The sequence below is a fragment of the Enhydra lutris genome, unplaced genomic scaffold (genome assembly GCF_002288905.1).
Source record: "Enhydra lutris kenyoni isolate GAN:26980312 unplaced genomic scaffold, ASM228890v2 scaffoldscaffold85, whole genome shotgun sequence".
NCBI lineage: Eukaryota > Metazoa > Chordata > Mammalia > Carnivora > Mustelidae > Enhydra > Enhydra lutris.
The window spans coordinates 172,356-198,856 of record NW_019154169.1 but is presented as its reverse complement, the minus strand read 5'-3'; the positions used below and the strand labels follow the sequence as shown (position 1 = coordinate 198,856).

At 48.3% G+C, this 26,501-nt stretch overlaps 1 protein-coding gene across 2 annotated transcripts; it reads right to left on the bottom strand.

Moving 5' to 3' along the window:
* Nucleotides 1–5,879: 5,879 nt before the first annotated feature.
* LOC111161443 (cyclin E1) lies at nt 5,880–15,797 on the bottom strand. Of its 2 annotated transcripts, XM_022525093.1 has the most exons (12): nt 15,762–15,797; nt 15,238–15,289; nt 15,039–15,126; nt 14,748–14,816; nt 10,832–10,977; nt 10,583–10,718; nt 8,305–8,451; nt 7,651–7,746; nt 7,292–7,426; nt 7,077–7,188; nt 6,840–6,997; nt 5,881–6,545 (listed from the first exon to the last, which is right to left on the bottom strand). In XM_022525093.1, the coding sequence occupies exons 2-12, from the start codon at nt 15,258–15,260 to the stop codon at nt 6,423–6,425; spliced, it is 1,233 nt and encodes a 410-aa protein (XP_022380801.1). In that variant the 5' UTR covers nt 15,261–15,289; nt 15,762–15,797; the 3' UTR covers nt 5,881–6,422. The 2 variants fall into 2 exon arrangements, with proteins under 2 accessions (XP_022380802.1, XP_022380801.1); XM_022525094.1 differs by lacking the exon at nt 8,305–8,451 and having other exon boundaries at nt 5,880–6,545.
* Between the last annotated feature and the right edge of the window lie 10,704 nt (nt 15,798–26,501).

The following is a 26,501-nucleotide window of genomic DNA, read 5'->3' as shown; positions in this document are numbered from 1 at the left end:
ATGAACATGCTCAAATAGTCCGGTCTCTCTGTCACTTTCCTTGGACCTTTCTGCTCTCTTCCTTTGTACTCTTTGCTTGCTTTTCACAGTTAGGGGCACAAGCATTTGTCTTCTCTGGGAGGTCGGCAGCGTGCGGATGAGGATCAGCGGTAGGGACTCCCGAGCCAGGGGCAGGGGGCCGTGGGCACTCTGGCAGTCTGCACGATGTGGGCCCTGCCAGCCAGGCTATCAGGGCCTGGGGGGTGGACGCAAGCCTATGTGAGCTCTCCCACCTTTCACACATCGGCTCAAATGTTTCAAAACCTCTTTGCAGCCCAAACACCACAGAGCCCCCCACGGCAGCACCAGCCCCACAGCCCGATGGGCAGCCTCTGCTTCTCCCCCTGAGAGCCCCAGGGACCCTGCACAGATAGAATGTATTCTTCTGGGCATGGAAGAGTAAGAAATTTAATGAAAGCGACTACACATCTAAGAACCAATCCATCTCCCTGCTCATCCAGGGAGTGAATATTTAATAAGCGCCTATCATGTGCCAGGCCCTGAAATGATGTGCTAAGCAATGAAATCAATTGGCAAGCAATCACTGAAAAAGAAAAACGGGAGGGGGTGGGTGTGTATGGGTACGTGCGTTTTTAAGCAATTTAAGAGATATAATTAGATGAAACAGCTCTGTACAAAACCCAGCAAATGTTTTGTCCATGCATATGTTCGTGTCTGCATAGAAAAGGTTCTGGAGCCACGAACCCTATTTTAACACCCAAACTGTTAAGGATGGCACCTCGGGCATTTTTACTTTCTCTGTTGTACATGTCCATAGAAGTCTGAGTTATCATATCACACATGTTCTGCTTCCACAATCAGAGAAAAGCCAAGGAAGTTAAATAATAGCAATTTTCACGGGACGAAAAGATGGCTGTTGCAAGTGCTGGAACCACCATGGGAAGGCAGGCTCTCTCCTGCTCCCTGGCTGGGAGGATTGATCGGCATAATTTGGGGAATTAGCTGACCACACCTAGTAAAGCCGCAGGAGCACACGCCCTTTGACATGTCAGTTTCCAGGTCTGGGGACGTGCCCAGGAGAAACCCACACACATGGCCCATGCGTGTGCGAGATGTTCATGGCAGCGTCGTCGGTGACGGTGACAGCATTGCTGACCTACTCATGGGCTGGCCTGGGAGGGACTTTATACCTCGTGGGAAAGTCACAGAAGAGAAAACTCTGCCACAGTTAAAAATAAATAAATCCGGGACGCCTGGGTGGCTCAGTGGGTTAAGCTGCTGCCTTCGGCTCAGGTCATGATCCTGGGGTCCTGGGATCGAGTCCCGCATCCGGCTCCTTGCTTGGCGGGGAGCCTGCTTCCTCCTCTCTCTCTGCCTGCCTCTCTGCCTGCTTGTGTGTACTCTCTCTCTCTGACAAATAAATAAATAAAATCCTTAAAAAATAAATAAATAAATAAATAAATAAATAAATAAATAAATCCATCCAACCCTCTATATGTCCACGCGGGTAAATGTTGAAAATAACGTTGAAAGAGAATAGGAAGTGATATTATTATAGGTAAGGATGGATGCCACTCTTGCCGGTTTTTAAAACACCCAAAGTGGTGTTTTCCTAAGTCTATTGCTTATGGAGCCAAATGTGAAAGATAAAAGTCTAAAAATATGTGTGGGAATCATTCACACTGACCTCGGGGTGATTATTTCCTCTGAGGAGGAAAGAAAGACAATGGGACAGGGGAGGGAGACAAGGGGGCCCTTCAGTGGCATCCTTAATGTTGTAGTCCTTTAAAAAAAAATGTGACGAGAAATTGGGGATGGGTCTTCATGTAAGTTACTGTATTGCTTTCTGCACTTAAACGTGTTTGCCTGTCTGATGCGTGGGAGCTGATCTCACTGATGACTTGGGAATTGAGTGGTTTTCCTATGTGTATTGCGTATCGCTAGTTTCCATTGTATTTACAACGGCAAGTGGTGTAAGCAATTTCCTTAGAAGATGCAAAGTGCATTGCTGGGAGGAGATGCGCAGGTGGAGGAACCCTTCAGATGGGAGGTGCTGGGGACAGCGGTGTGGGCCAGGCAGGGCTGGTGTCCTATGGGAGCTGAGGGTCTAGCTGCCTGTGGATGAGCAGACAGGCCAAGATGCAGGTGCAGAAGTCACTGTGGCCTGGAAGGACAGGTGGGGTAGTCACGGAGGCAGGGCTATTTAGAAATCACTGACGCGTGGAGCGCACGGTCCTTTTCCCAGGACGCTGAGAGGCAGAACTCTGGGCTTGTTTCTTCAACTTCTGCCTCCAGACATAACTCTGAGCCCATCACTGTCCCCTTCACAAACACCAGCTCCCTGCTGCCAGGGACACCGGGCCCGTGTACAGCCTGACGTGTAAAAGCCCGTTATGACGTGGCCTCTGTCACCTCCACTGCCTCATAGCCTATTTCTTCCACTGACTCGTGACCATGACTGCTCTTTACCGCTGCAGACACAGCAGCACCCTCTCAAACTGACACACCGGCTCTGCTCCAGGCCCTTCCCATGCCCCCATGCTCCCTCCCTGCTCCAGACAGGCTCACCTGAGCTCTCGGATTGCATCCTGTGTGCTTTCATCTCTAGGGCTGGTGGTGCCCAGTGCACAGCAGGGCCTCAGGACTGAGGCCACCTCACATACCACAATGGGGAAGCCAGCATCAGACCAGAACTGACTGCAGTCAGATGCTATGTGAGTTTGGGAATTGGCATTGATCAGGAAAAATGATTTAATGACAGGCGGGGGTTAGGGTGTAGAGGGAGTCGTTATTCAATACAGGACAGCGTTGGCCTCCCGTCTGAGGCTCCTGGGAAATGGTACCTGGTAAGCCTGTGAAACTGAGCACATCAGCGTCTTCGGGAGTTAAATTTGGAATTGGGATGAGGTAGGGAAAAGTCTATGCTCATTGAATACAAAATACAATTGTCTGTCAGTGCGGGAACTGAAGTATCTGCAGCAAATTATATTTAAGACTCTATTGTCACAGGCAGATTAGCTAATGCTTGATTTTAAGTATAGGCTTCTAATGCTATTACTCCTCGTTCGCTCTGCCTGGCAGGTAACCTTGTGGAACAAATGACTGCATTGCTTGAATAACATATTTGATCAAACAGGACAATTCTTTCAAAAATTGAGTTCTCTGTGGCAATTTGAGACCTGTAATCAGCAAATTAGATGATTACAGCAGGGATAAAAATAGTCTTCTAACAATGTCCAAGGTATAAATGTGATTTGAATTTCAAAATGTTGAACATGTGGTAGGGAAATGCACGGTTGGGTAAATATGACTAGACATTATGAGATTTGATTTCTCTTTCCAACCCTGCTCTGAGCTAGAGCCTAATTTTGCCCGACTAAACGCCAATCTCGTTTGCGTCTGAGTTAGAGGCTAGAAGTCTATCTTGCTCTGTGCTCCAAATCTTTAATCAAATTTTAAAGATTTTTATTTATTTATTTGACAGACAGAGATCACAAGTAGGCAGAGAGGCAGGCAGAGAGAGAGGAAGGGAAGCAGGCTCCCCGCTGAGCAGAGAGCCCGATGCGGGACTCGATCCCAGGACCCTGAGATCATGACCTGAGCCGAAGGCAGCGGCTTAACCCACTGAGCCACCCAGGCGCCCTGTGCTCCAAATCTTAAAGGGCTCACCAGCTTTATTTATCTGCCTTGAGGAACTTAAAGTCCCTGTGAACCTTAACATCATTTATCCACTTGGTGTGAAATCCTTGCAGTGAGAAGCTATCTGAGTTCCACGAGGGGAAGATGGCATTGGAAGGCCTTGCATACCCACTACCTGAAGACCAGGGTTTTCTTTCTTCGGCACGGGGGACAGAGACACCAGAGCAACTCTGGGGAGGTCTAGCAAGTGAACTGTGAGCTAGGGCGTGACATGAGGATGTGGTTTGCTCTACCACAATCCAATCAGCCCTTATGGTTGGTCAATAAGTTACTCTCTTAGCTCCTCCTCTAGCACAAGGAAGTCAGACTAAGGGACCACTTCACCTCCTTCTCTGGGTCCTCCTGCTCACCACCTCTGCCTCAGAGCATTTACTCATCCAAGGTGGACCAGACCTGGCATTTTCCCTCCGATGTCTTGTTTGGCATCCCCTGGCCTCCGCTGGGTTTAGTTGAATGGCAAAACAGAAATGATTTGGCAAATGGGTATGCAGAGCCAACCAGCGAGGGAGCAAAGTTGGTGCCAACTACTAGAAAGGGAGGAGCTCCTTAGAGCTGGGAAACTTGATGTTACTTACTAGTGGCTCTTAGTGTTTCTGGCAGAGTCACAGAAAATATGGGTTTCTATGAATTTCACTTACCCACCCAGGATCCACCCGGGACACATCCTTCATTAGAGCTGCCTCTGGTTAACACTGCTATTTAATAAAAACAAAAAGCACTGAAGTCCAGAAATGCAGCACTCTTGAATTTGCATATAAGTCATTCTCATTTCAGCACATGGGCTGGACGGTCTATGAAGCAGTGTTTGCCTCAAACGTGTGTTCAGACCAGTGTTCCCTCACCGGTCAAGCCCTAAGACTTATCCAAAGCTTTGAAAATAGTAATGTTTCTGGTGCCCTATTTTTGCATAGAAAATGCCAAATGTGAATTAACCACTTTTAGGATTTTTCCAACAAGTCAATTATGAATGATTGCCATTAAAAATCCACTGCTTTTTAAGGTGGGAGCATCTCTGCCCGAGATGAAGAAATAATTAGCTCGGAGTACCATCTGACTACCAGCACATATAGATTTATAATGCATTCATCCAGAATGCCATATTAAAACGTGCTAGAACTATAGCATCACAATAGGAAGGAGTAGGGTCTCTCTCCAACTTCATATAAATATGATACAGATTTTTAAATGGCTGTTTTTCCACTTCTGACAGGGTTTTGCAAAGTGAGATAAAATACCAAGTTAAAAATAAGTGGGTTTGTTTGTTCATTCGCCCTCCCTTTTTCTGAACCCATACACCAAAGCACTGCAAGGAAGTGAGACACACAAGACCACCATGGTGAGGGACACCTGGGTGGCTCAGTTCTTAAGCATCTATGGTCAGCTCAGCTCATGATCCCAGGGTCCCGGGATCGAGGCCTGCATTGGGCTGGCTCCCTGCTTAGTGGGAAGCCTGCTTCTCCCTGTCCCACTCCCTCTGCTTGTGTTCCCTCTCTTGTTGTCCTCTGTCATATAAATAAATAAAATCTTAAAAAAAAAAAAAAAAAGACCACCACAATGAGAATGAGCCACAAAATGCCGGGTGACCTCCACACGTTAGGCCTTAAAATGGGCAGGGACTTCCTCCATTAGCAAGGCACTTGGAGACTCCATCAACGGTCAGGGAACAGACTGTGCACTTGAGCTATATATCATTTTATTATACATTTTCTTTCTCAAAGTATAGTTTTAGGCTATGACATTTTGTTAACAAGCTCTCCCAATGAAAGCTCTTTAGGTTAAGATGTGGGTAAGAATGAAAAGGGTGTGGAGGAACACTTACTAGAGATGCTTTATGACCTCTGGCCTGTCGTAGAGCAGACACCATCCCTAAGAATCCTCTTGCAGACGTGAGTTCCCTGGTCCTGCCACAGCCAGCCCGTGAGCCCCACCTGAGCAGCCGCTGTGCAGGGCTGGGACAATGTGGGAGAAATGCCAAATCAAGGCCTTGTTCCCCCCTCAGGAGGCCCTCGGGAGGCATTCGTGGCTACCCCTAATGCTCACTTCAGAAGTCTTCTTTTAAATATCTTTGCTTGAAAGGTGGGAGCTTTAAGAGGTATGAAGCGAAAAAGGAGAACTTGATACAGCCACACTCAAAGAAGACTTCTAACTCAAATGCTCACACAGAGCTCATAAAACCAGCTGTCTCAAAGACAGTGTTATCTTTATTAAAAAAACAGACGTAGCAGCACTTACAAAATAACAGTTCATAAAAGGCATTGTACACTGTCAACTGATAGTGTGAAAAGGGCAGGCCCCCAGCACGGTTGGTTGTGGGCTCCACATCACAACGCTCACAACCACCTGTTCCCCTCAACGCGACACAGCCCAGCACACCCGAGGGGAGCCCACGGCAACGTGGCACTCCGCGACTTCAAGCCTTTGTTCCGTGCGTGCACAGTCAATCAAGTCAAGTATCACCCTCCTTAGCAGCATCTGGAGCACTCATTGGTGTTCTGGAGGTGGCTGGTGTACTTGACCCACTTATTTCAAAAACTCTAAGCATTCAATAAAAAACACTTGTCCCTGTCCAATGCCATCCACAGAAACACTTCGGTTGCAGAAGAGACATGCTCTTCCATTTAAATATCTGTAAAAGCTAATGCACGCCTCTGCTCCGGTGCGCAGCCAAGAACCTGGGGCGGGCGCTTCCACATGACTGTCTTGGGTGGAGGAGGCTGGTGTGCTCACGCGGTCCCCTGCTCATTGCTCTGCTTCTTACTGCTCTGTGGGGGGGTGAGGACCCCGGTGGGGAGGGGAGAAATCCTATTTTGTTCAGACAATATGGCTTTCTTTGCTTGGGCTTTGTCCTGGTAAGAATAAAAGCGAGAAATGGTAAAAATGGAAGAATGCATCCTTCGGGCTTCGTGTCCTATGTGCTCCTCTCTGCGGAGGGGAGGGCAACAGAACAGCAAAGAACAATCTGAAGTCACTGGTCTGCAGTGCTATCTAGACATCACATCTATTAAACACAGTTTTTCTTTCTCAAAGGAATTAGAGGAATTGGAGGCTTTTGTGGATAGCTGGAGGCTGCCCAAAGAAGAGTGGAGAAGCTGCTCAGGTGGTTTCAGGAGTTTATCTGGGGAACAAGGAACACGACTCACCAGCAAATCCAAGCTGTTTATATGGGTCTGGATGTTGTGCGCATCTTCAGCAGGAACTCCCCTGAAGTGCTTAAGTTTGGAACTTCCTGTCTCCCTTATAACCATGGCAAATGGAACCATCCACTTGACACACTTCTCTATATCACACCACTGATACCCTGCAACAAAAGTAAATTTTAGGCTCCGTCGATTTGTAAGTTCAATACTTCTTGTGAATGAACTGGAAAGCCAACATACCTGAAACCTTTTGCATCAATTCCGATGAGGAGAAATGATACAAGGCAGAAGCAGCAAGTACACCGTAGGGAAATTCTAAGCAGCCAACATCCAGGACACAAAGATCTAAAAGCTGTGGAGCAGAAAAGAACACTGAAGCAGGCAGCCAGCCTCTATCCTGAGTTCTTCCGTCTCCCGGTGGGGTAGGAACCCCCAGAGGTAACAGAGCCACTCACCTCTGCAATCTGTATGAAGATGTGCTGGGGATACTGAGGCAGGAGCACTTCATATAAGTCATTTAGATACGCAACCTGCATATACACATTCAGCCAGGACACAATGGTCAGGGGACTTAAGTGCCACTTAAGGGCCTAGGAGAAAACAGAGAGAAAGGTCAGATCAATGGTTGAGCGGGGCAGAAAAAAAGACATTTCTGCTCCCATTGGGCCTCTAAAGGAGTTCAAAATGCAGCCACACTCCATGCCACAATGTGTCCAGCTGGAGAACACCTAGTCAGAGGCACTTACACTGAATGTAGAAAAGATATTATGTATGCATTTAAAGAAAAGGACTGAAAAATCAACTTGTAACCTACCTTCATAATGATTAATTCCATGCTAAGAATTTCCTCTCCTGAACAAGCCCCATCTGTAACGTAAGCAAACTGGTGCAGCTTTGGAGGATAGATTTCCTAGAAGGAAATAAAAGGGAGAAATGACTAGCAAATTTCTCTAATAGTTTCAGCTTACAATGTACATTCACATTCACTGTTTTTAGTATACGAGCATAGAAAGAGAGAGGGAACATCATGGACTAAATACAGGAGCTACTCCACTGGTCAAAATGCATTCCTTGTGAAAGAAACCAAACACCCATCATTACCAGTAAATAAAGACATAAACACAGCTTTTACTCAGCGGGGATATTCTTGAAATTTTCACCTTTTTCATGCCTTTAGCAGCATGTTCGAAAGTTGGGCCTATCCACTCTTCTCATCACATCAGAATTCTAATCCTCTTGGGTCAAAGTTCAATTTTTTTGGCTTCAAGTAACTACATTCCCCTAAGCATTTTATATACTCACTACTTCCCTCACTTCTTGGTTAATTTCTAGCCCTTTCTGCATGTATCTTTACTTTAGATGACCTCAAATTAGAAAAATGTAGATAAACAGTTGGCCTCTTGCAGTAATCTCGGGGGATCTCAAGAAACAGAATGTGTTACATAACAAATATTTGAAAATAATTTACCTCAAGTTTGGCAGCAATAAATAAAGATGAAATCCCAATAAGCTGTAAAAGTGTTTTTACAATATTTTGTTGTGTTGCCATATACCGATCAAAGAAATCCTGGGCCAAGTAAAATGTCTCTCTGTGAAGTTTATAGACTTCGCACACCTGAAAAAAATATTTATTATGTTTTAGAATAGTTACTTGAGGAAAAAAGAAAGACAAAAAAACTTGTCATGAGTTTTGGTAAAGGACAATATAACCAAATCAAGAGAGAGAACTTTGTTTTTCTGAAAGGACTGTTACCTGGCTTGTCCCTAAGTACAAGGACAGTAAAAAGCTGGAACTCAGAAAGATTTAAGTGTTCTTAAGTGTAACAGTCAGAGCAAATGTGCATAGGCTGGTAAAGCAGCATTTTCATGGAAAAACCGTGAATGATAATCTCTAACTATAAAATTAGGATATGCCTGCCCTGCCCGCCTCACAGGATTGCTGAGAGATTGGGTAAAATGGTGTGCATGGGTGAGCTGAAGAGGAAAGGACCACGGAAATAGTAGACCTCCACTCATCACCACAATCTATAATGTCTGATTATGCATATAGACCTGCCATTCCTACACAGGCCTTCCCATGTGTGAGTGCAATTTTGGGGTTAAAAAGTAGAAAAGGCATGGGAGAAACAACAGAACATTGAGAGAAAATTCCATCAATCACTGAAGAGTATTTCTAAAGTCCAGGTTGAGGCATATTTGAAGTCCGTTTTTATAAAGTAATACTATTATGATCTGATCAGAAGTGAAACTAGAACTTCTGTCCTCTCAGGAACAAACTCTCCAACCTGTCACCCAGCTCACAGTTGGGCACACGGCCTGAGCACTGCCTTTCCCATATGCACGCAGACTTTCTGGCTGTGCTCAGGGCTGAGAAATAGCATCACTGCAGACAAGCCTGAAGACAAAAAGGTTACCATTCTTTTCTATCCTTTCAATGGTATATGACTTTTTTTGATTTACTTTCAGAGAGAAACCTTCCCTAAAGTATTTAGCATCATCTGCATTATACAAAATAGTTCTCCATCACAACATCTTATGAGGTGAAGCCTGACAGTAAAGTATACTACATCTAATGTTTCGAGGCATGTCTTCTAGAAGATTCTAGAATCTTCATTCTAGAAGATTCTAGAACGTCTCCAAGGGCCCAGAAGGGCTATGTGACATTAGTGGGACTGCAGTGGGCAACGGCAAGGCCAAGATCTCAGTACAGAAAATGTTAACGTTTTCAGAGACCAATAAAGAAAAGCAAATCAAGGATGGTAAAAACAACTATCTTTTCTTGCCTACAATTTCTAATCCCTACAAACTCTGAAAGGAAAATACTGGTAGAAAATGTGACAGATGAGAAAATCAAGATTCTAAGTTCAGTGACTTGCCTGACCAAGATGGATATGTGGTGAGGCGGCAGCAAGGGATCGGATTCTAGGCTGAGCATAAGAGGGGGCCACATACCCCTCAAATATAGGCTTTCCAAAGAGTACACAGCAGAGTTTGTTTTTAGGGAATAGACACTTAGCTTCCCATGTCCTTCTTCATAAATATGATATCTTCAACAACACAAAGCCCACTTCTTATCACCCAAAGCTTCCAGGTTGTCCAGGAAGCACCCCTTCATCGAGGCACCACTGAGTCACCACACTGACTCTCAGAGTGAGGTGCAGGCCTACACAATATCACTTTTTATGTTTAACAATTACCCATCACAATTTGTAATACTCGTTCTTTTGATCAGTTGTTGCAGAGAAGTCTGACAGTGCGACCAACAAAAGATTTGAACAATATATTTTGTTAGGATGATATTCTGTGGGGAAGGAGAAATGGATTCCAAAAAGTTAAAAAGGAACAATGCAAGCTTTCTAGCTGTTAAAGATAGCCTGCTCATATATTTTTAAAATTTATGATAGTGGCTATCGAGTAGCTGTTATCTGCATTCCACTGGATAGATTTAAAAGCAATTTAATTAACAAAGACCAAATATCAAGATTTACAGTTAAGTGGAAAATAGAACTTTTGTAATTATTTGAACTTTGGAGAAAAAAACTAGAGGCCAACTTAAAAATATCTTCATGGTAAAGAGACTTCAGAAATTCTTCTAAGGAAGCATGCAAGCAAAATGGGAATATATATACCACAGCTTCCGAGACACAGAATGCGTCAATGGGATCAAACACAGGAAGACATCATAATAGCACAGAAGATTCTAGAAGTGGTCAATGCTTCCAGTCAGCAGGAAGACTCAAGCTCACCTCCATTAACCAATCCAGAAGAATTGCTCGCATCTTAGGCTGCAAAAGAGGGTGCCGCTGCATAAAGTGCTTATCCCTTAAGTATGTCTTCTCCTTGTTTAGCATAATTTTCCACACCTCATCTCTATTTGCCCAGCTACAAAATACAAAAGAAGTGAAAGATGAAAGTGTCAGTATGCGTCCACACTAACTTGGTGAGATTGTGCACAAGGAGTAAAAGATCTGGAAGGCACATGGTACGTGACTCACTTCAGTATAGGCAGTGGTGAGGCTCTGGAGGGCATGAAACTCTGCGGTCCACACGCGGAACTTGGGGATGCTGGCTCACCCTCTTCCTTGTCAGGTGTGGGAATGAAGGAGCAGGGGTTTTCACACACAGAATTATTGTCCCAAGGCTGTAAAAGAAAAAAGACATTTCAAAATCAGCTATCTTTACACCCACTGATTTGTAGAACAGCCAGTAAAACAGAAAATGTCTTCATACTGAGAGCAATCCCCAGGCCTAAATACATGTTCTGGACTAAATTCAGATGACAATGGAACACGAAGTAAAAGCCACATGACTCCAAGCTTTCATTTCACTTGTCATTGGCTTAGGAGTCTATGTAGTAAACATCTAAGACAACTACAAGGTCAGTAGCATTTTGTCCTCCACGTTATCACCCTCAAACACGTACCGGAGCAGTAAGATGGACCCAGGAGGGGTTAAGACAAAATGCAAACAGCTCTTATATTACAAAACAAAGACCACCACCACCACCAATACAAATCTATCCACAGCTCAGTCAGGTACTAGGCATAACTTCTAAGGTATGCTGTGGGATTGCTTGGTCACAATTGAAGAATTGTTCTTTTAACAAGTACAATTAATCTACTAAAATTTCTTAAAAGTGAAAGGATTTCTAGTAAAAGTATTTACATAAGCGCTCCACATTCACAGACCTAAAAGATCAAAATGTAAACTGATTACCATCTATATTTAAAGTCTCCCCATCTTAAAAACCCATCACATGTGACATCTTTTGGTTCTAAGACTAGCCTAATATATTACATAATTGGGACCTTTTGTTTTCCTTAAAACAAAACAAAAAGAATATCTGCCTAGTTAAAACCAAATCCAGGAATGGTCACAGGATATACCAAGAAGTCTGTGGAGATAGAAGCCAAATACCCCTGAAGACCTTTGAATCCTTTCCCCAAAGTCTTGCACAGAATGACTTAAATAACTGATAAGTGAATAAACCATTGTTAAAAACCCAAATATGTTTTTCCTTTAAAAATTCCAGATAGTTAATTTTATTCAATTTTCAGTATTTGGAGAATACTAAGGTCATTTTGCCTTTTAGAAAAGTTTCTTTTTAAAGCTACTCTGTTTATCATCCTACTTGGAAAAGAAGCCTATGATGGATTTTTTTTAATTAGATGAGTGATTCTGGTGACAATGTGGCAGATAAATCCCGCCAGCATGGAAACCCTGTGGAAGTCTGAGACTCTTGGCACTTTTTTTTTTTTTTTTTTTTTAAAGCAGACAGCTCATTAAAGTTGACTAGAGAAGAAAAGGAACAATGGGGCAACTAGAAATTAGCATGGGGACATGGGCTCCAGGTGCTGTCTGGAGAACAGGGTAGAGCAGGGCTCTCATGACACACCGGCCACTTTCAGAGGCAGCCAGAGCACTTTCAGTATGCTGAGAAGAGCAAAGCGGGATAAAGTTCTTCTCCACCCAGGGTGCAAAGAATTGGGCATGCAAATTAACCATGACAACTCCTGCCAACAGCTGTTCCAGAAGGGCAACCTCCACTTCCAGCTCTAGTATTATGTGCTGGTAGCATTTCCTTGACACAAAAAGGGTCACATAACTGCTTCAAGTTGTTCTTCATTCAAGAATGAATTCTAGCTGTGAAGGCAGGAGCTGGGTGCCACCCTCCGCGGCCGATGGCTGAAAGAGCTGAAAGCAGTTTTGAGGAGAAGATGGCAGCAGTTTCCAACTCGGAGTTCACAGACAAACTGGAAGACCCACAAGCAGACATGTGGTTCAGAAAGTTTTAGGACCCAGGGGGTGAAGCACAATTTGAAGTCTCTGTCCTTTCTCTTGAGCAGATACTGGGTTTTAAAGGAACCTAAATCCATCTGACTTTAGGAAGGAAAAGGATAAGACTAAGATACCAATTTTGACTATTTCTAACCACCCCAACTCTTTATGTCATTTTTAATTAACAATAGGATGACCTATGCAAAATCAGGGGCTGAGAAGTAACAACAAAAAAAGGCCAGGATTCACTTCAGTAAAAAAGGTGGGTCTCATGCAAAAAGTTAAACAACAGAACAAATTATGTTGAATGGATTTTAGATAAAAGGGTAGTCTTGTTGGTAAGAAAGGCCTAAAGAAAGAATCCAAGGTTCTCTGTGGTCCTGATGAAGCAGTTATAAGGAGTTAGGATAAAGCCCACAGGTAGCTCAAGGATGTTGTACTGGGTTGAATTATAACACCTGAGAAATTTCTGCATAATTAATAGGCAAGAAGGTTGTGTTACCCCAAAATTGTAGGTTCATGAATCTACACAGAGAAATAACAAGACAACAACTACCCCCATAAGTAGATGGGACAATTTTCAAGCTATCTGCTCTACGAAATGTGCAGAAACCTGTTGTTGTTAATCTCGGAACAACCATGAAAATTCCTTCTGATTAGTGGGAAATGATATGGCTATTCATATACCAGAGCAATCAACTAACTGTCCACAGTTTAGGGATAGGACCACAGCCCCATTTTAGGCACCCGAGCACTGCACTGATCCTCCTGGAGAACAGAAACTACTCTGAAACTCTAAGAAGTCAATATGGATGCCTTTGTTTCATTTTCACTTGGAAATTTCAATTCAGAAACAGTTGGCTAAATAAATAATCTTGAGTTTCACAAAGCAGAGATCCATTTTTATCATGTCCCACACAAATCACCCTGCTTAAAGTTTGTTCTTTATTTTTTAAAGAAGAGGAAAAGGAAAGAAAGAATTGTCTTATATCCTTCCCTTAAGTGAAATATTTCTTCATCTAATGAGAAGGAAATCATCAACCCCTTGTTCAATATTCAGTGGACCTCCCCAGAAATGCTACTTACTAAGGTCTATGTGCAATGACAACTGTTACTGCAAACCCACTGCCTTAAAGCCCTTCACTCTTCCAGAACCAACTGCTATGGCTGTTGCTCACTGCCCAACAAAGTGATGTGCCGCCCATGGCTAACCTAGTTGGGACCATTGCCCTCAGCTCAAATTCTCCTCCTGCTCAGCTTTTCTCTATGATAGGGTCAGAAGGCCTGACCCACTAATTTGGAGATAGGCTGCTTCCCCTATTAGAGCCATAACTACAGTCTCCAGCCATTTCTGGAAGTAGAGAGATAACACAAGCTTTCTCTGCTAGAACTTCTGATATTGTAATGATATCATGAGCATGCGGGAAATTTGGCAGTAACTCCATTCCAGAGCAACAAGAGAAATGGACTAGTCGGTTAAAAAACTGGGTTGAGGCACATGTATCATCACACAGAATATTCTACCAGGTCAAGCCCCAGCCAGCAGTAGTCACTGTAGGTTAACTACTGGATGGGCTCAGAACCCCCAGAGCGGGATTCTAAAGGGGGTGACCTAAAGGGGGTGGGAGGTCCTTAAGCACCATGACATGATGGAAAAATAGAAGAGTAGATAGGGAGAATTTGTGGTTGCTTATGAACACACACAAACCCTCATCATCACAGTTACCCAGAGATCTCTGTGTTAGGAGCCCTCCCCCACCCCAGTTCACCAGCCTAGAAACAGGGCTCTAGGATGGACTCTGCCCCTGGACTGCACAGGGCTCTGGGTTACTTTCTTCCTCTGAGTCTGGGTTTCCTCAAGGGCAAAAGGAGAGGACTGAGTTATTTGATGTCCATTCTGGTGTTTTCAGACATCAAAGATGTCTCAAAGGTGCTGGTGAGGAACCCAAGACCTTTCTGGAATCCCATGGCTGGCGGAGGTCAGTGCCACTAATGGGTACAGAGCTCAGCCATATGTACTGTGGTCATAGGTACAGAAAAAGCCTTCAGAAGGAGGCAAGGGGGATTAAGATTCAATCTAACCCACAAAGAGCAGGAGGCCTCCACCTAGGCCCAATCAGCAAGTGTACCTACCTGAATGCCGCACTGACTTCTCACAGTCCTGTCCATTTTTGCAATTTCTTCATCTGGATCCTGCAAAAACTAAAATAAAGCAAACCCACCCCCAGGGAAACACACCAAACAGTTCAAAGACAAAAACAGAGAGAGAGAAGAAAAAAAAAGTTGGTTAGGTTGTGGGCACCACTGCTGCCAAATGCACTCCCAATAACCCCCTACAATAAACATGTGGCAGAGCCCAGTCTGGTTCTCAGGTAAGATTTTGGGGGGGGGTCCTCCTCCCCCACCTGTCTCCTTTGTACTCACAACAGCCACATTTGCCTTCCTTTTCCTGGAACGAACAGAGACATCAGTGCCACTTTCCTCCTTCATGGTGTCCCGTTCCTTTGCATCCCTGCAAAGTCAGGGTGGCACAGAGGACAGGGTGAGTTCTCCCCAAATCTGGGTTCACCCCTCCCCCACGACTGAACACCCTTCCTGTCCCCACAGCGACAGGGCCACTCACCTCTCCCTCTTCTCCCTCGGCATGGCTTGGGGCGTGGGATCAGGTCTCAGGCCTTGAGGGTACAAAACGGGCAGTGGGGTGAAGAAGACCGGCGGTGGGGGGGCCAGGGCCGGCCAGCCCACCCCGGGCACCCCTCCCCCTCCCACGCGGGCGGCGGCGGCGGGAGCCACCCGGGCCGGTCAGGAAAATGGCCGATGGGCCCGGGTGGCCTGTCACCCGCGGCGCCGCCAACAGTCTGCGATGCCGGGTCCGAACCCGGGGTTGGGGGGGCCCAGACGGCCCCCGAAATCCCCGCCGGCCCACCGCCTCCCTTGCGGCCCGGTCTGCCTCAGTCTCCCCCTCAACACCTCCTCCTAGTCCGTCTCTGAGCCACCCTACCGGGGCACCCCGCGCTGACGCCTCAGGGACCCGGTGACCCGGCCTCGCCCCACCCCCACCCCCACCCCGGCCCGGCCTGGCCCAACCCGGGAGCTGTGGGAGTCCTAGCTGCCGCGCCGTCCCGCAGCTCGCGACAGGGCCCTTACCCGAAGCCGTCTCCGCGGCAGGCAGGCGGCACGAGCCGAGGCCGGAGGCAGGAGGCCGAGGCGAGCGGGAAGCCGGGAGGCGGGAGGCAGCGGCGGGCAGAGCGCGCGGCGGTGGCGGGATCCGCGCCTGCCCCCTACACCGCGCTGGCGGCCGAGCCGGCTGCTCCTGCGCCCGGCTAAGAGCGGGACATTTAAAAATCCCTGCGCGCGGAACCGGCCCCCGGCCCGCCCTCGCACCCTCCCGCCACCCTCCGCCCCGCCCCGACCGGCTCCGAGCCCCTCAGCGGCAGTCCTTGGGCCGGGGCCCGCCCAGCTACAGCTTTCAGGACCGCCCCCGCCGCCGCACAAGCCAGCCCTGGCGCTCGGGACCGCCTGGGGGCGGAGCCTGAGCGGGGCGTGGCCTGCGCGGGGAGGGGCTAAGTGACAGGGCCTGCGCGCTGGAGGGGCGGGGCCGGGGCCGTGGCGGGGCCTGCGCGGCGCGAGCTGCGGCGCCGCGCGGAGCCGGACGCGGGAGGCCGGCTGGCGCGCGCGGTGGAGGGCGGGGCCGCGCCGGGCTGGCAGAACGCGGGGGAGGTCTGGCGCGAGCGCCGCGGAGGGGCGGGCCGAGGGGCTCTGTGGGCGGAGTCGAGCGGCGCCCGAGCGCCAGAAGGCCGCGTGGCCGCCGCGGGTGGAATGTAAACACCGCAGACTGCGAGAGTTCGGGCTTGGGCGGGGGTCTGGCAGGGGTCGCGCAGGAGCAAGCGGTAGGACCCGCCGTCTGTCGGTCTGTCGCGCGCGCGCCCTGTCCCTCCTTGCACGTCCACCCCGCCCCTGAGACGCAGGGTTCCGGGCTGTGAGTTGGGGCGGGGATGTGCCCAAGGTCACAGCGCCTCCTCGCTGGCCTACAACCGGTGCCACTGGCAGCCCCAGCCTGTCTGAGACGCCGGTGGCATGGTGGTTGCTCCTGGACATGTGTCTGCCCATCCTTCCAAGGGTGTATTCATTCATTCAGTGAACAGCCCAGCACCTTCCCTCTCTGCCCCTCCACGACAGACTCTTCCGGGGGCGTTAAAAGAAGCTGATTTGGACCTTGGGATTCCAGGCAGCTCCCTCTAGCCGAAAGCCTTCAGAGTAATTCTTGTGGGGCTCAGGGTCAAATTCGCACTCTCTGTGCTGGCGTCTGGGGCTCCACTGGAACTGGCCTTCATATCATCACAGACCTCCCTTCAACCCCCTTCACTCTCAGCTTCTCACCACCATCTGCCCTTTCTCACCTCAAGTCCTTGGAGCTTGTGCCCTGCGAGAACCCCCATCGGGCTGTTCTTCCTTCCCTAGAACTTCAAGGTCTTCAGTGACCACTTAATCTGCAGCACCCCACTGCCTAGGACTTTCTCTCCACCTCATTTGTCCTGCTGCATTTTCTTCACAGAACTTGCCACCAGAAGACTCTTGCTTTTCATTTCCTTGTTCAGTGTCCCTTCCCTACCTTGTCTGTCTTGGTCACTGCTGTATCCCCCCAGCTCTTGGCATAGTGCCTGGGGGAAGGGAGACACTTGTTCGTATTTGTGGGTGAATTCTAGAAAAACATACACCGACCAAGCCCTTGTGGTCCTGACAGGCTTATGAGGCAGATATGGAGCAATTGTCACTTGAAAGAGCCTTCTCTACTAAACTTGCACAAGAAGCATGTAGTAGAGGGCTCCCAAAACTCCCAATACCTTTCCCGATGCACAGTTTCAGTCTTGTTCCCTGCCCATTCAACTTCTTGAAGTGAGAGCCTGGGTCTTACTGACCAGTATGCCTTGTATCCTCCCCAGAGGTCCTTGCTAGCAGAGGTGACCTTCCAGGATCTCTGAGGTCAAGGCTTCTGAGATGACTCACTCAGATTGTCAGGGAGGCATGGATCCCAGGCTCCTGAACTCCCAGCCCTGTGTCCTTTGGTAATAACAATAAGAGGTACCATAAACAGCATTTCCAAAATGGCACCTTTGGGCTAAGTCCTTCAGAGTGTTAGTTCAACTTCACGATAATCCTATCATGTTGATACTATGATGGTCTTACTTCAAAGATGGCAACTATCTACTTTTTAGGTTGATTGGGAGGATTAAGTGAGGTAATGCAGACTTCGTACAGTGCTTGGCACATACTAAGCACTCAATGAGATGTATATGACAATGATAGACGATATATATGTCAGTATATAGATATCAAATATATCATTGTTATCGATGATAGACAAGACAAAGTTTTCTTTAGTGGTGGTAGCGACTTAAACTGCGACCAGCAAAGAGTGAGAGTTCCAGGTGTTCTGTATCCTAGCTGACACGTTCATCAACAGTCAGGGGATACAGAAATTTGGTATGTTCATTCAGTAGAATACTGCACAGCAGTACAAAGGCCAGACCATTGAAACATGTAGCAAGATGAATCATGGGGAGCATAAGAAGTCAGACAGAAAAGTATTACTGTGTGATTCCATTTATTTGAAGTTTCAGAAAACACAGAACTATAGTGACTGGTCAGAAGACTTCTGGAGTGAGGTTAAAAACTAGGAAGGCACCAAGGGAACTTCTAGGCACTACCTATGTTTTATATCTTGATCTGAGTACATGGTTGTGTACATAAAAACTCCCAGTTATGATGTATGCACTTTACTGAACATATATTTTAAAAAATAAGAATTATTTTTCAAAAAAAAATCATTCAAAACAAAGTCAGACTTTAATAATCCCTGCTCACTTAGAAATTTCCAGTTTGGAAGAGAGGCAGCTAAATGGGCACTTGTGATACAGAGTGGTAGGGCTGGGATGGGAAACTTCTAGGGTCTAGAATCACATGGAGTGGTGGCAGGAGATGGCATCCAACCTACACTTGGATGCCGGGAAGGCTGCACGGGGGAAGCATCAGCTAGGCCAGAAGGATGAATGGGTTTGGCAGAGATGATAGAAAGGATACGTCTGTAGAAACAGCCTGCCACAAAGCTTGGAGTCTCTGGAAGGTACTGATGGCCACTTGTCTGGAGTAGCTCCCCTTTGGCTGTTTGGTTTCATTTCATTTTATGCCAGCCTGCATCAGGGTCAGAGTGTCCAAGCATTGGCTCAGCCTTGAGGAAGACCGTAGACTGAACTAGGAAACCAGCTGCTGGGTAGGAAAGGTATCACCTTGCTTCTGCAATGAGACTTTGGGAAAGTTTCTTGACTTGTTTGTACCTCAATTTCCTCATCTGTAAAATGGGGGTGATTCTACTTATCCAAACCTCCAGGGTTGGTGTGAGGCACAAATGTATTAATACCCATAATGCATTTGCAGTAGTATCCAGTACATAGTAAGTGTTCAGCATGTGTTCACAGTCATTATGATTCATAAAGTAATTTGGGGGCATTTGTGTAGCTTCGTACATGGTAAGAACAGCAGCCAGTATGGAAGGATTAAGAAGAAGTAAGTCCTTCTGGGAAGTCCTTCCGAGATAAGATTCCTTAACCTGAGCCCCCAGATAGCCTTCAGTGGCACCGGGAAACTGCCTGCTGACAGTGTTGGCTCATCGTTTGCACTTGGGCCCCTGGTGCAGAACATTCAGCAGTTCCTTAAAGGCTCCTGTAGGAAGTTAAGGAGTGCTGGAGCGTGTTGATCAGGGAAGGTGTGGGCTGTGACGAGAAGCGGAGCTGGACCAGGCCTTGCTATCAGGCAGAGCTGGGCACATGTGGCTGCTTGGCTGAGCCAGAGGAGGTGGGGAGGGGCATCTCGGAACACACATCTCGTGGAACACATAGGAACCCCAGAAAAAGGGGGGTCAAACTGGCTGCACCAGTGTGAGCTGTGAGGTAGGGGCCAGGCAGGAGGAGCAGGACCCAGTGCCAGGGAACCTGAGTGTGGGAAGGCCCTGGGGGCTTGGCTCCTGTCCTCTCTCAGGCGTGGAAATCTGTCTGCACAGGCTTGCCAGGTCAGCCCAAGTCCAGGGCCCCAGCGCATGCTCCCCAAGCATAGGGGTCGTGGTTCAGAACAAGCTCACGCTTTAGGGACTCCGGGGGGGAGAGTGGCAAACCAGTGAGTGGTCCCATAACCCTCTTTTACTCTGGGGATCAAGTGCAGTCACACTTCCTCAGACAGAGGCTGTAATCAGTTTAAAAGTCCCAGTGAAAAGGAAAATTGACCTTTAAACTTAGTACACGATAAAGCCATGGTGGCAGCTGACATTTATGTATTCTGTGCTAAGCTCAGGGTTCCCAAGGACAGACACTAATTAGAAGATACTTCAGGACCGGGAGTGTCTGATCAGGTTGGGGGTGTGGGGGTCAGTTAAGCAACAACAAGCCCCCGCCCCCCTTCAGCATGGGCTAAGACACAAGCGGTCTTTGTTCTCTGTCTGACCACCATATTTCCAGATTTCACTCAAACCTCCCCATCTCCACGTCTCCCTTGTGGGATATTTTTCTCCAAGCACTGTGCTCCACGCTTTGATGGGGAGGGGAGGCTTGGCCAATCAGAGAACTACAGTCCTGACCGAGTGATCGGTTCAGGGGTGGGCACATGACCTAAGCTGGACCAATAAAAATCTCCTGGAGTTGCTAATCTGCCCCAAAGTGGGTCTGGAACCAGGAAGTCCTCTTGCCACTCAGGGTGACCTTCCTTAGAGGGGGTGTCTTAGGAGTAGAGGGAATCAGAGCCAGAGGTAAGGGGAGGCAGCCTTCTGATTCATCGAGCTCCTGGGTCCAGTCCAGCCCAAAACCAGGCCACTAGGAACTTTCCAGATGCTGGAGCCAACAATTTTCACGTACTTACTTAGCCTGTTGAGGTTGGGTCCCCCGTCGTTGGCAACCAGGAGAGTCTTGGGTGTTAATGTGTGCATGAAAGGGTGATGGACTGTCCCACTAAGTCCATTTGTGGCCACCAGAGAGCCTCCCAGTGCTCGCCTGGACCCACCAGGACTTCTCTGTAATATCGTAAGTCTATACTGGCATGGCTGGTGGGCTCATGGCCCTGGGAGTGCCAGGCCTGGCTCTCTGTCTCAATTCCCCAGGAATCCTGACTTCCCAGGCAACATCCCTCAACCACTAGCTTACGTCAACTACATAAGAATCCACTTCTTAATCAGCCTGGCATCCTTGGGATTCCCCTGGGGCCTGCCCCCCACCAAGTGCCAGTGGACCTGGGGTATACTGCCTTGACCCTGACCTCCAGGAGCTCCCAAGAACACCTCACACCCTCTGGGGGCAAGGAGTCATTAAGTGAGCAGGACTCAGTCCAAATGTGAGTGAACAGAGGTCACAAACCGATGGACTTGCCTGTAGGATATTAGCAAAGAAGTTGAATTCCTGTACATAGGAAGACTCCTGACTCGCTGAGCAGTAGGATGGCTTGGCAAACTGGGCTTACATCTGCTCAGGGCAACAGCAGGCAGCTGACCTGGGGGATGGGGGTGAAGGGGGAAGGAAGGGGGACAGCTTCACCCTATGTCTTTATTCCTTTATGTATCAACCTGGCCACATTAGTTGTCTGACCTTGGGACCCCCACCACCCAGGAATTCAGAGTTGAATAGTGGGGTCTTGGATGAGGGAGGGTGTCAGGTGAGGGAGTGTCGGCATTACATAAACAAAAATAAAAGAAAAAGGTTCTAAGGAGGGGGTGGACTGGAAGTAACCCAGGCCCAGAGGCCTGAAGATTCCCCAGAGCCAGCACAGGGTCTGGACTGAAAATTTTGCTGAATAAATAAGTGGGTGAATGGATAGGGGCAAAGGTGAGAGGCACAGAAAGTGTTTCCCAGATGATGACGGGAAGCTGAGGAGGATGGGCGCATGGAATGGGGCGCATTCTTGTGCTGAGGCCCTTGCGGGGCGGCTGGTGTGGGAGGTCACAAAGGGCTCCAAACACACAGCCTCCAGGCCCAAGGCTGGGGCTGCGCCGCCTCCCACCCCCACCCTACCGTCTCTCTCCTGCTCTGTTTGAGAGCCTCTCCACCCTCAACCTTCCACTACACATTATATTTCCTTATCTGTTTGAAAAGAAAAACCTCCTCTAAGTGGAAAGCCAGCATCCCCAGCCCCGAAGTGAAAGGAAACAATCAAGGGTTTGAAACTACAGAACAGAGTCAGGCCGTGGCCCTGAGGCCCGAGCTCCTTCTCTTTAAAAGAAGAGATGATGGTATCATTCCACTTCTTTTTTTTTTTTTTTAAGATTTTATTTATTTAGTTGACAGAGAGAGATCACAGGCAGGCAGAGAGGCAGGCAGAGAGAGAGAGGAGGAAGCAGGCTCCCTGCTGAGCAGAGAGCCCGATGCGGGGCTCGATCCCAGGATCCTGAGATCATGACCTGAGCCGAAGGCAGCTGGATTCGTAGAGAACGAAAGCAGAAGGGTGGTTCCCGGGGCAGGAGAGAGGGGAACGGGGAGTTTTGAATGGGTACAGAGTTTCAGTTTTGCAAGATGGAAAAGTTCTGAAGACGGATAGCAGTAAAGGGTACAACAGTGTGAATGTACGTAATGCCGCGGAATGAAACTCTTAAACATAGTTAAGATGGTACCTTTTATGTCATGTGTGTTTTGCCACAAGTTTTAGGAAAGGAGACGAAGAAACAGCAGCCAGGTGTCAGCCACCTCAGCTTCAAAATGAGCCTTTCTCCTCGATGAAGCAGAACACGTGATAGTAAGTTGAAAAGGGAATGACTCACTCACGGTATGATGTGTGTGGGCTATTATTTAAAACAAATGCGGCCCACTGTGGTCAGAGTAAGAAAGGGGCCGACTACGGGGCAGAGGTGTAATCAGGCTGGAGGAGGGACAGCCACCCTGCCATGAGGGCCTGTGGCCCACATCCTACAGAACTGGAGCAGTTGTGGCTGGTGCCCTGGCCACGCTGGGAGGCATGGGTCTCAGCTGCTGGGTTCCAGCTCAATGTGGTCTTAGAGAAGACATCTCCCCTCCCTGTGTGTCAGCTTTCTCCCCTGGCCCAGAGGGGGATGAAGAGGGTGTGTGTGGTGGGCCTGGCTGGCTCAGTCAGTTAAGCCTCTGCTTCAGGCTCAGATCTCAGGGTCCTGGAATCGAGGTCTACATTGGGTTCTTATCTAGCACAGAGTCTGCTTCTCCTTCTGCCTCTCCCCCTACTCATGCTCACACACTCTCTCTCAAATAAATAAATAAATAAATAAATAAAATCTTAAAACAAAAACAAAAATAAGGGTGCATGTGAGGCTGAACTGAGTTTGGCCGTGGCAGAGTACTTGGGTCGGCTTAGTGCCCATGGACTTAGCCGTCCTGGATGGCTGTCTTCCCAGAGTTTCCTGGATCTCATAAAGAGTCCCCTAGCTTGATTCAGATCAGTGGGGGGGGGGGGGTGCTGGGGTCAGTGAACTCAGTGTCCCATAAGACATTTGACCCAGTTCCCTGTTTTCACATCCTTCAAGAAGTCAGATAAGAGAATTGGTGATTGTACCATTCTGCTGAGCCCACGAGGTATGGGCGTACAGCTGGTGCTCATTAAGTGTCTGTTAAATGGTTACAGGGATGAATTCTGTTCTAGGGGTATGAAGGTTGAACCAAGCATCTTGTCTTCAAGATGCTCAGATCTGGTGGAAGAGAAGAGAAGCCCGTCCTTCGTTACCAAGCAGCGGGAGCAATGCAGGCAGAGGAAGTACCTGGCGGCAGAGGTCCTCATCCAGCCCAGGGAGAGGAGAGGGCCAGGAAGAGAAGGGTCACCGAAACTGCCTTTGCCAAAGACACCAGTGCCCCCCATCTCACCAGCTCCCCTGGGCTCTCTTCAGGGTTCTTTTCCTGGCCCTGTCAGGAGTGTTGGCCATGGTGGCCCCATCCCTGTTCCCGAGGACACCACTACAGTCTCCGGGTTGGTCCTCTTCCTCCTTCACCTCCACTTAAGTGATGGACTGATTTGTCCACATGCCCTCCTCCCTTAAGTGGTCTTTTCTTTCTACTTTCTGCCCACTTGACATATCTATTTGCCCGTCTTTTGGACCTCTCGGCATAAGACGCCCAATGGTGGATTCTGGGTTCCCCAGCCTGTCCCACTGGCCTCTCCACCGGGGCCGCCATTCACTCAGTTGCTCAAGGCACAAACCTGGTTCTTGTTGCTTTCTCCCTTTCCTCATCCTCTGTACTGCATGCATCAGCAAGGCCCAGACTCTCTGCCCTCCAGATATTTCCAATCTGTCTCTTGTCCCTTCTCTGTCCCGCCCTGGAGGGAGCCACAGTCTGCTGCCTGCACAGGTGTATCCCGTCCAGAACTGCGTTCCCACTGTCGCAGGCTCTTCCCCCACCAGAATGCCTTTGTCACCAAACAGCCGGAATCATCTCTTTTCCCTAAAAGATAACTGACTTGCGTGAGTCCAATCAAACCTTCCCCTTCTGGAAACCATTTGACAGCTTCGCGCTGATCGCAAATAGTCACATTGCCCGAGTGCCAGGCCCTGCCCGATGCGGCTTCTGCCGCAGCCCTCTGGTCCTGGGGTCCTGGGCACGTACCCTCCACTCTCTGAGCTCCAGCCTTTCTCTGACACGCTGTGGGCTCAGCTTCTGGGGTGTGTTTGCACCTGTTCACCGGCTCCCTGCTCCCCCTCCTTCTCAGGAGCCAACTGAGGCTGCAGGGGCTCCTCCCCGAGGAGGCCTTGCCAGCCACCTGCCTGCATCAGGGTCTCTCTGGCAGGGCTCGCTGCTTTCTCTCAGCAGCCTGATTTGGTTTTGTTTTTGTTTTTTTTAACTATAAACATGTCAAACATACACTGGAGAAATGATAGTACACCTCATATACTTATCCTACAGATTTAATACTAAAGATTTTGTCCTATTTGTTTCACGGACCTTGTGGCTCTTTTTTTTTTTTTTTCTTTGCTAAAAGATTTTAAGGCAGATTCCAAACATTATCATTTCGTTTTTACATGTCTGAGTATGCATCTCTAAAAGTGTGGCCATATTCTTCCGTAACCACATGCCAGTAGGACACCTAACATAATGAACAAGTCTTGGTAGCATTTAGTACTCAATCTACAGTCACATTTTCCAGATATTTCCAATCTGTCTCTTGTCCCTTCTCTGTCCCGCCCTGGAGGGAGCCACAGTCTGCTGCCTGCACAGGTGTATCCCGTCCTGAACTGCGTTCCCACTGTCGTCTCCAACGTGTCTTTTAACCACTGGTGTGAATGACGCTCTGAACAGGCTCCCCACACCGCATCTGCCTACCGTGTCCTTCGCTCTTCACTCTGGAGTAGCTCTTCGGTTCCACATTTGCTGCAGAAGGCAGCTCAGCCTCCTGCGGAATCACTTCGCTTCCTGCATTTGTCCCTTTTGCTTCTCCACGGAGTCGTGTGACTCGTTCCTCTCTCCCCTGTAGTCCTGTACGCGGAAGCCAGCTCTCCTAGCTGATTAGGTTCATGTCCGTCAGAGATGCTGTGTGTGAGGCTGTGTGCTCCAGACCCCATGTACCTGGCCGTCCACCCTTGTGAGGCTGGAACTGATCAGTGGGGTCAGGGGGTAACAGCCTTCTCTGTTCGTAGTACCATCCCCTGTCAGCTCTCACCTCATAGTTTCATCCATTCATATTGTTTCCTGAATCAGTTATTTGATTAGGGTCTGCAAAATGGCGATTTTGTATTTCCTTCATTTCTTCCAAATTAGAGGCATGCATAACCAGGGGGAATGGTATGTGGGAGCCCTCGGCCCTGATGCAGGTGATAGGGGAATGCGTTATCTGTAAAGAACTTTAAAAAAGAGAAATGGACTAAGAGTCATCCATTTGCATCATTCCCACAGGCTTGCCATTCCAAACAATGTCCGTGATGGGATGCTGCTCCTCCCCGGGCCCCAGGACCCCTGATTCGCCCCCGCCTCGACGCACCTCTGTTCAGTCTACTCATTGGAATCTTCTTTAAAGTAATATTCTATATCAATTAGGGCTATTTGGTTGCCCTGCAATGTGGCTACTATGGTGGCACAAATGCTTAATTCTGTCTTTTTAATTAAGCCCAATATGTTTATTCTTCATCGCATGTCCTGGAAGTGACAGTCGTCAGGTGTGTCTGGGGCTGAGTGGAGGTGGGAAAGGAAAGCACGAGGCCGAGGAAGACTTGGGCAGGAGTGCAGGGAGCGCACTCTGTGCCACGCTTCACGAGGAGCTGGACCCTATCCTGGGGGCCATGGGGCCGTAAGATCTCTGTGCTCGGCCCTGCTTGGCCATGACCTCCTGGGTAGAGCCCGCCCTCCACGGGAGGCACACATAATTCTGGAGACTTGGCCACAGTCTCAGGCAGCACCCGCCTCCTCCCTCCCTCTCTAATTGCTCTGTTTTCCTTCCACTTCACAAGTGGGTTGGCTAGTAACACCGACGTCTGTTTTATACACATATAGATAGTCAGCAAACACAAAATGTGTGGTAAGCTATGTTCCGTCTTTATGTTATTAACACACAAAAGCAAGAAAGCTCCAAGTTAGAGCATCTGCAATTCAGCCCAATGTGCAGCAAGCCATATGGCGAAAACACGGGACGGAAGGCAACAGAAGTGCATCATCTCTGCCTTCGTCTGGAGAGCTGCCTCTGCAAGCCAGGGCCATGGGCTCCTCCGGCCTGCATGTCCCAGTCAAGGCCAGCCGGCTTCCATCCATCTATCCATCCATCCATTCATTCATTCCATTCATTCATTCATCAAATATTCTTTGAATTCCTGTCATTGGCCAGGAAGTGTTCCCTCACCAGGGCAGAGGAACCAAGACAGGCAGAGGTCTGTCCTCAGGGAGGGAGAAGGGGTCAGGACATAGGTAAGCA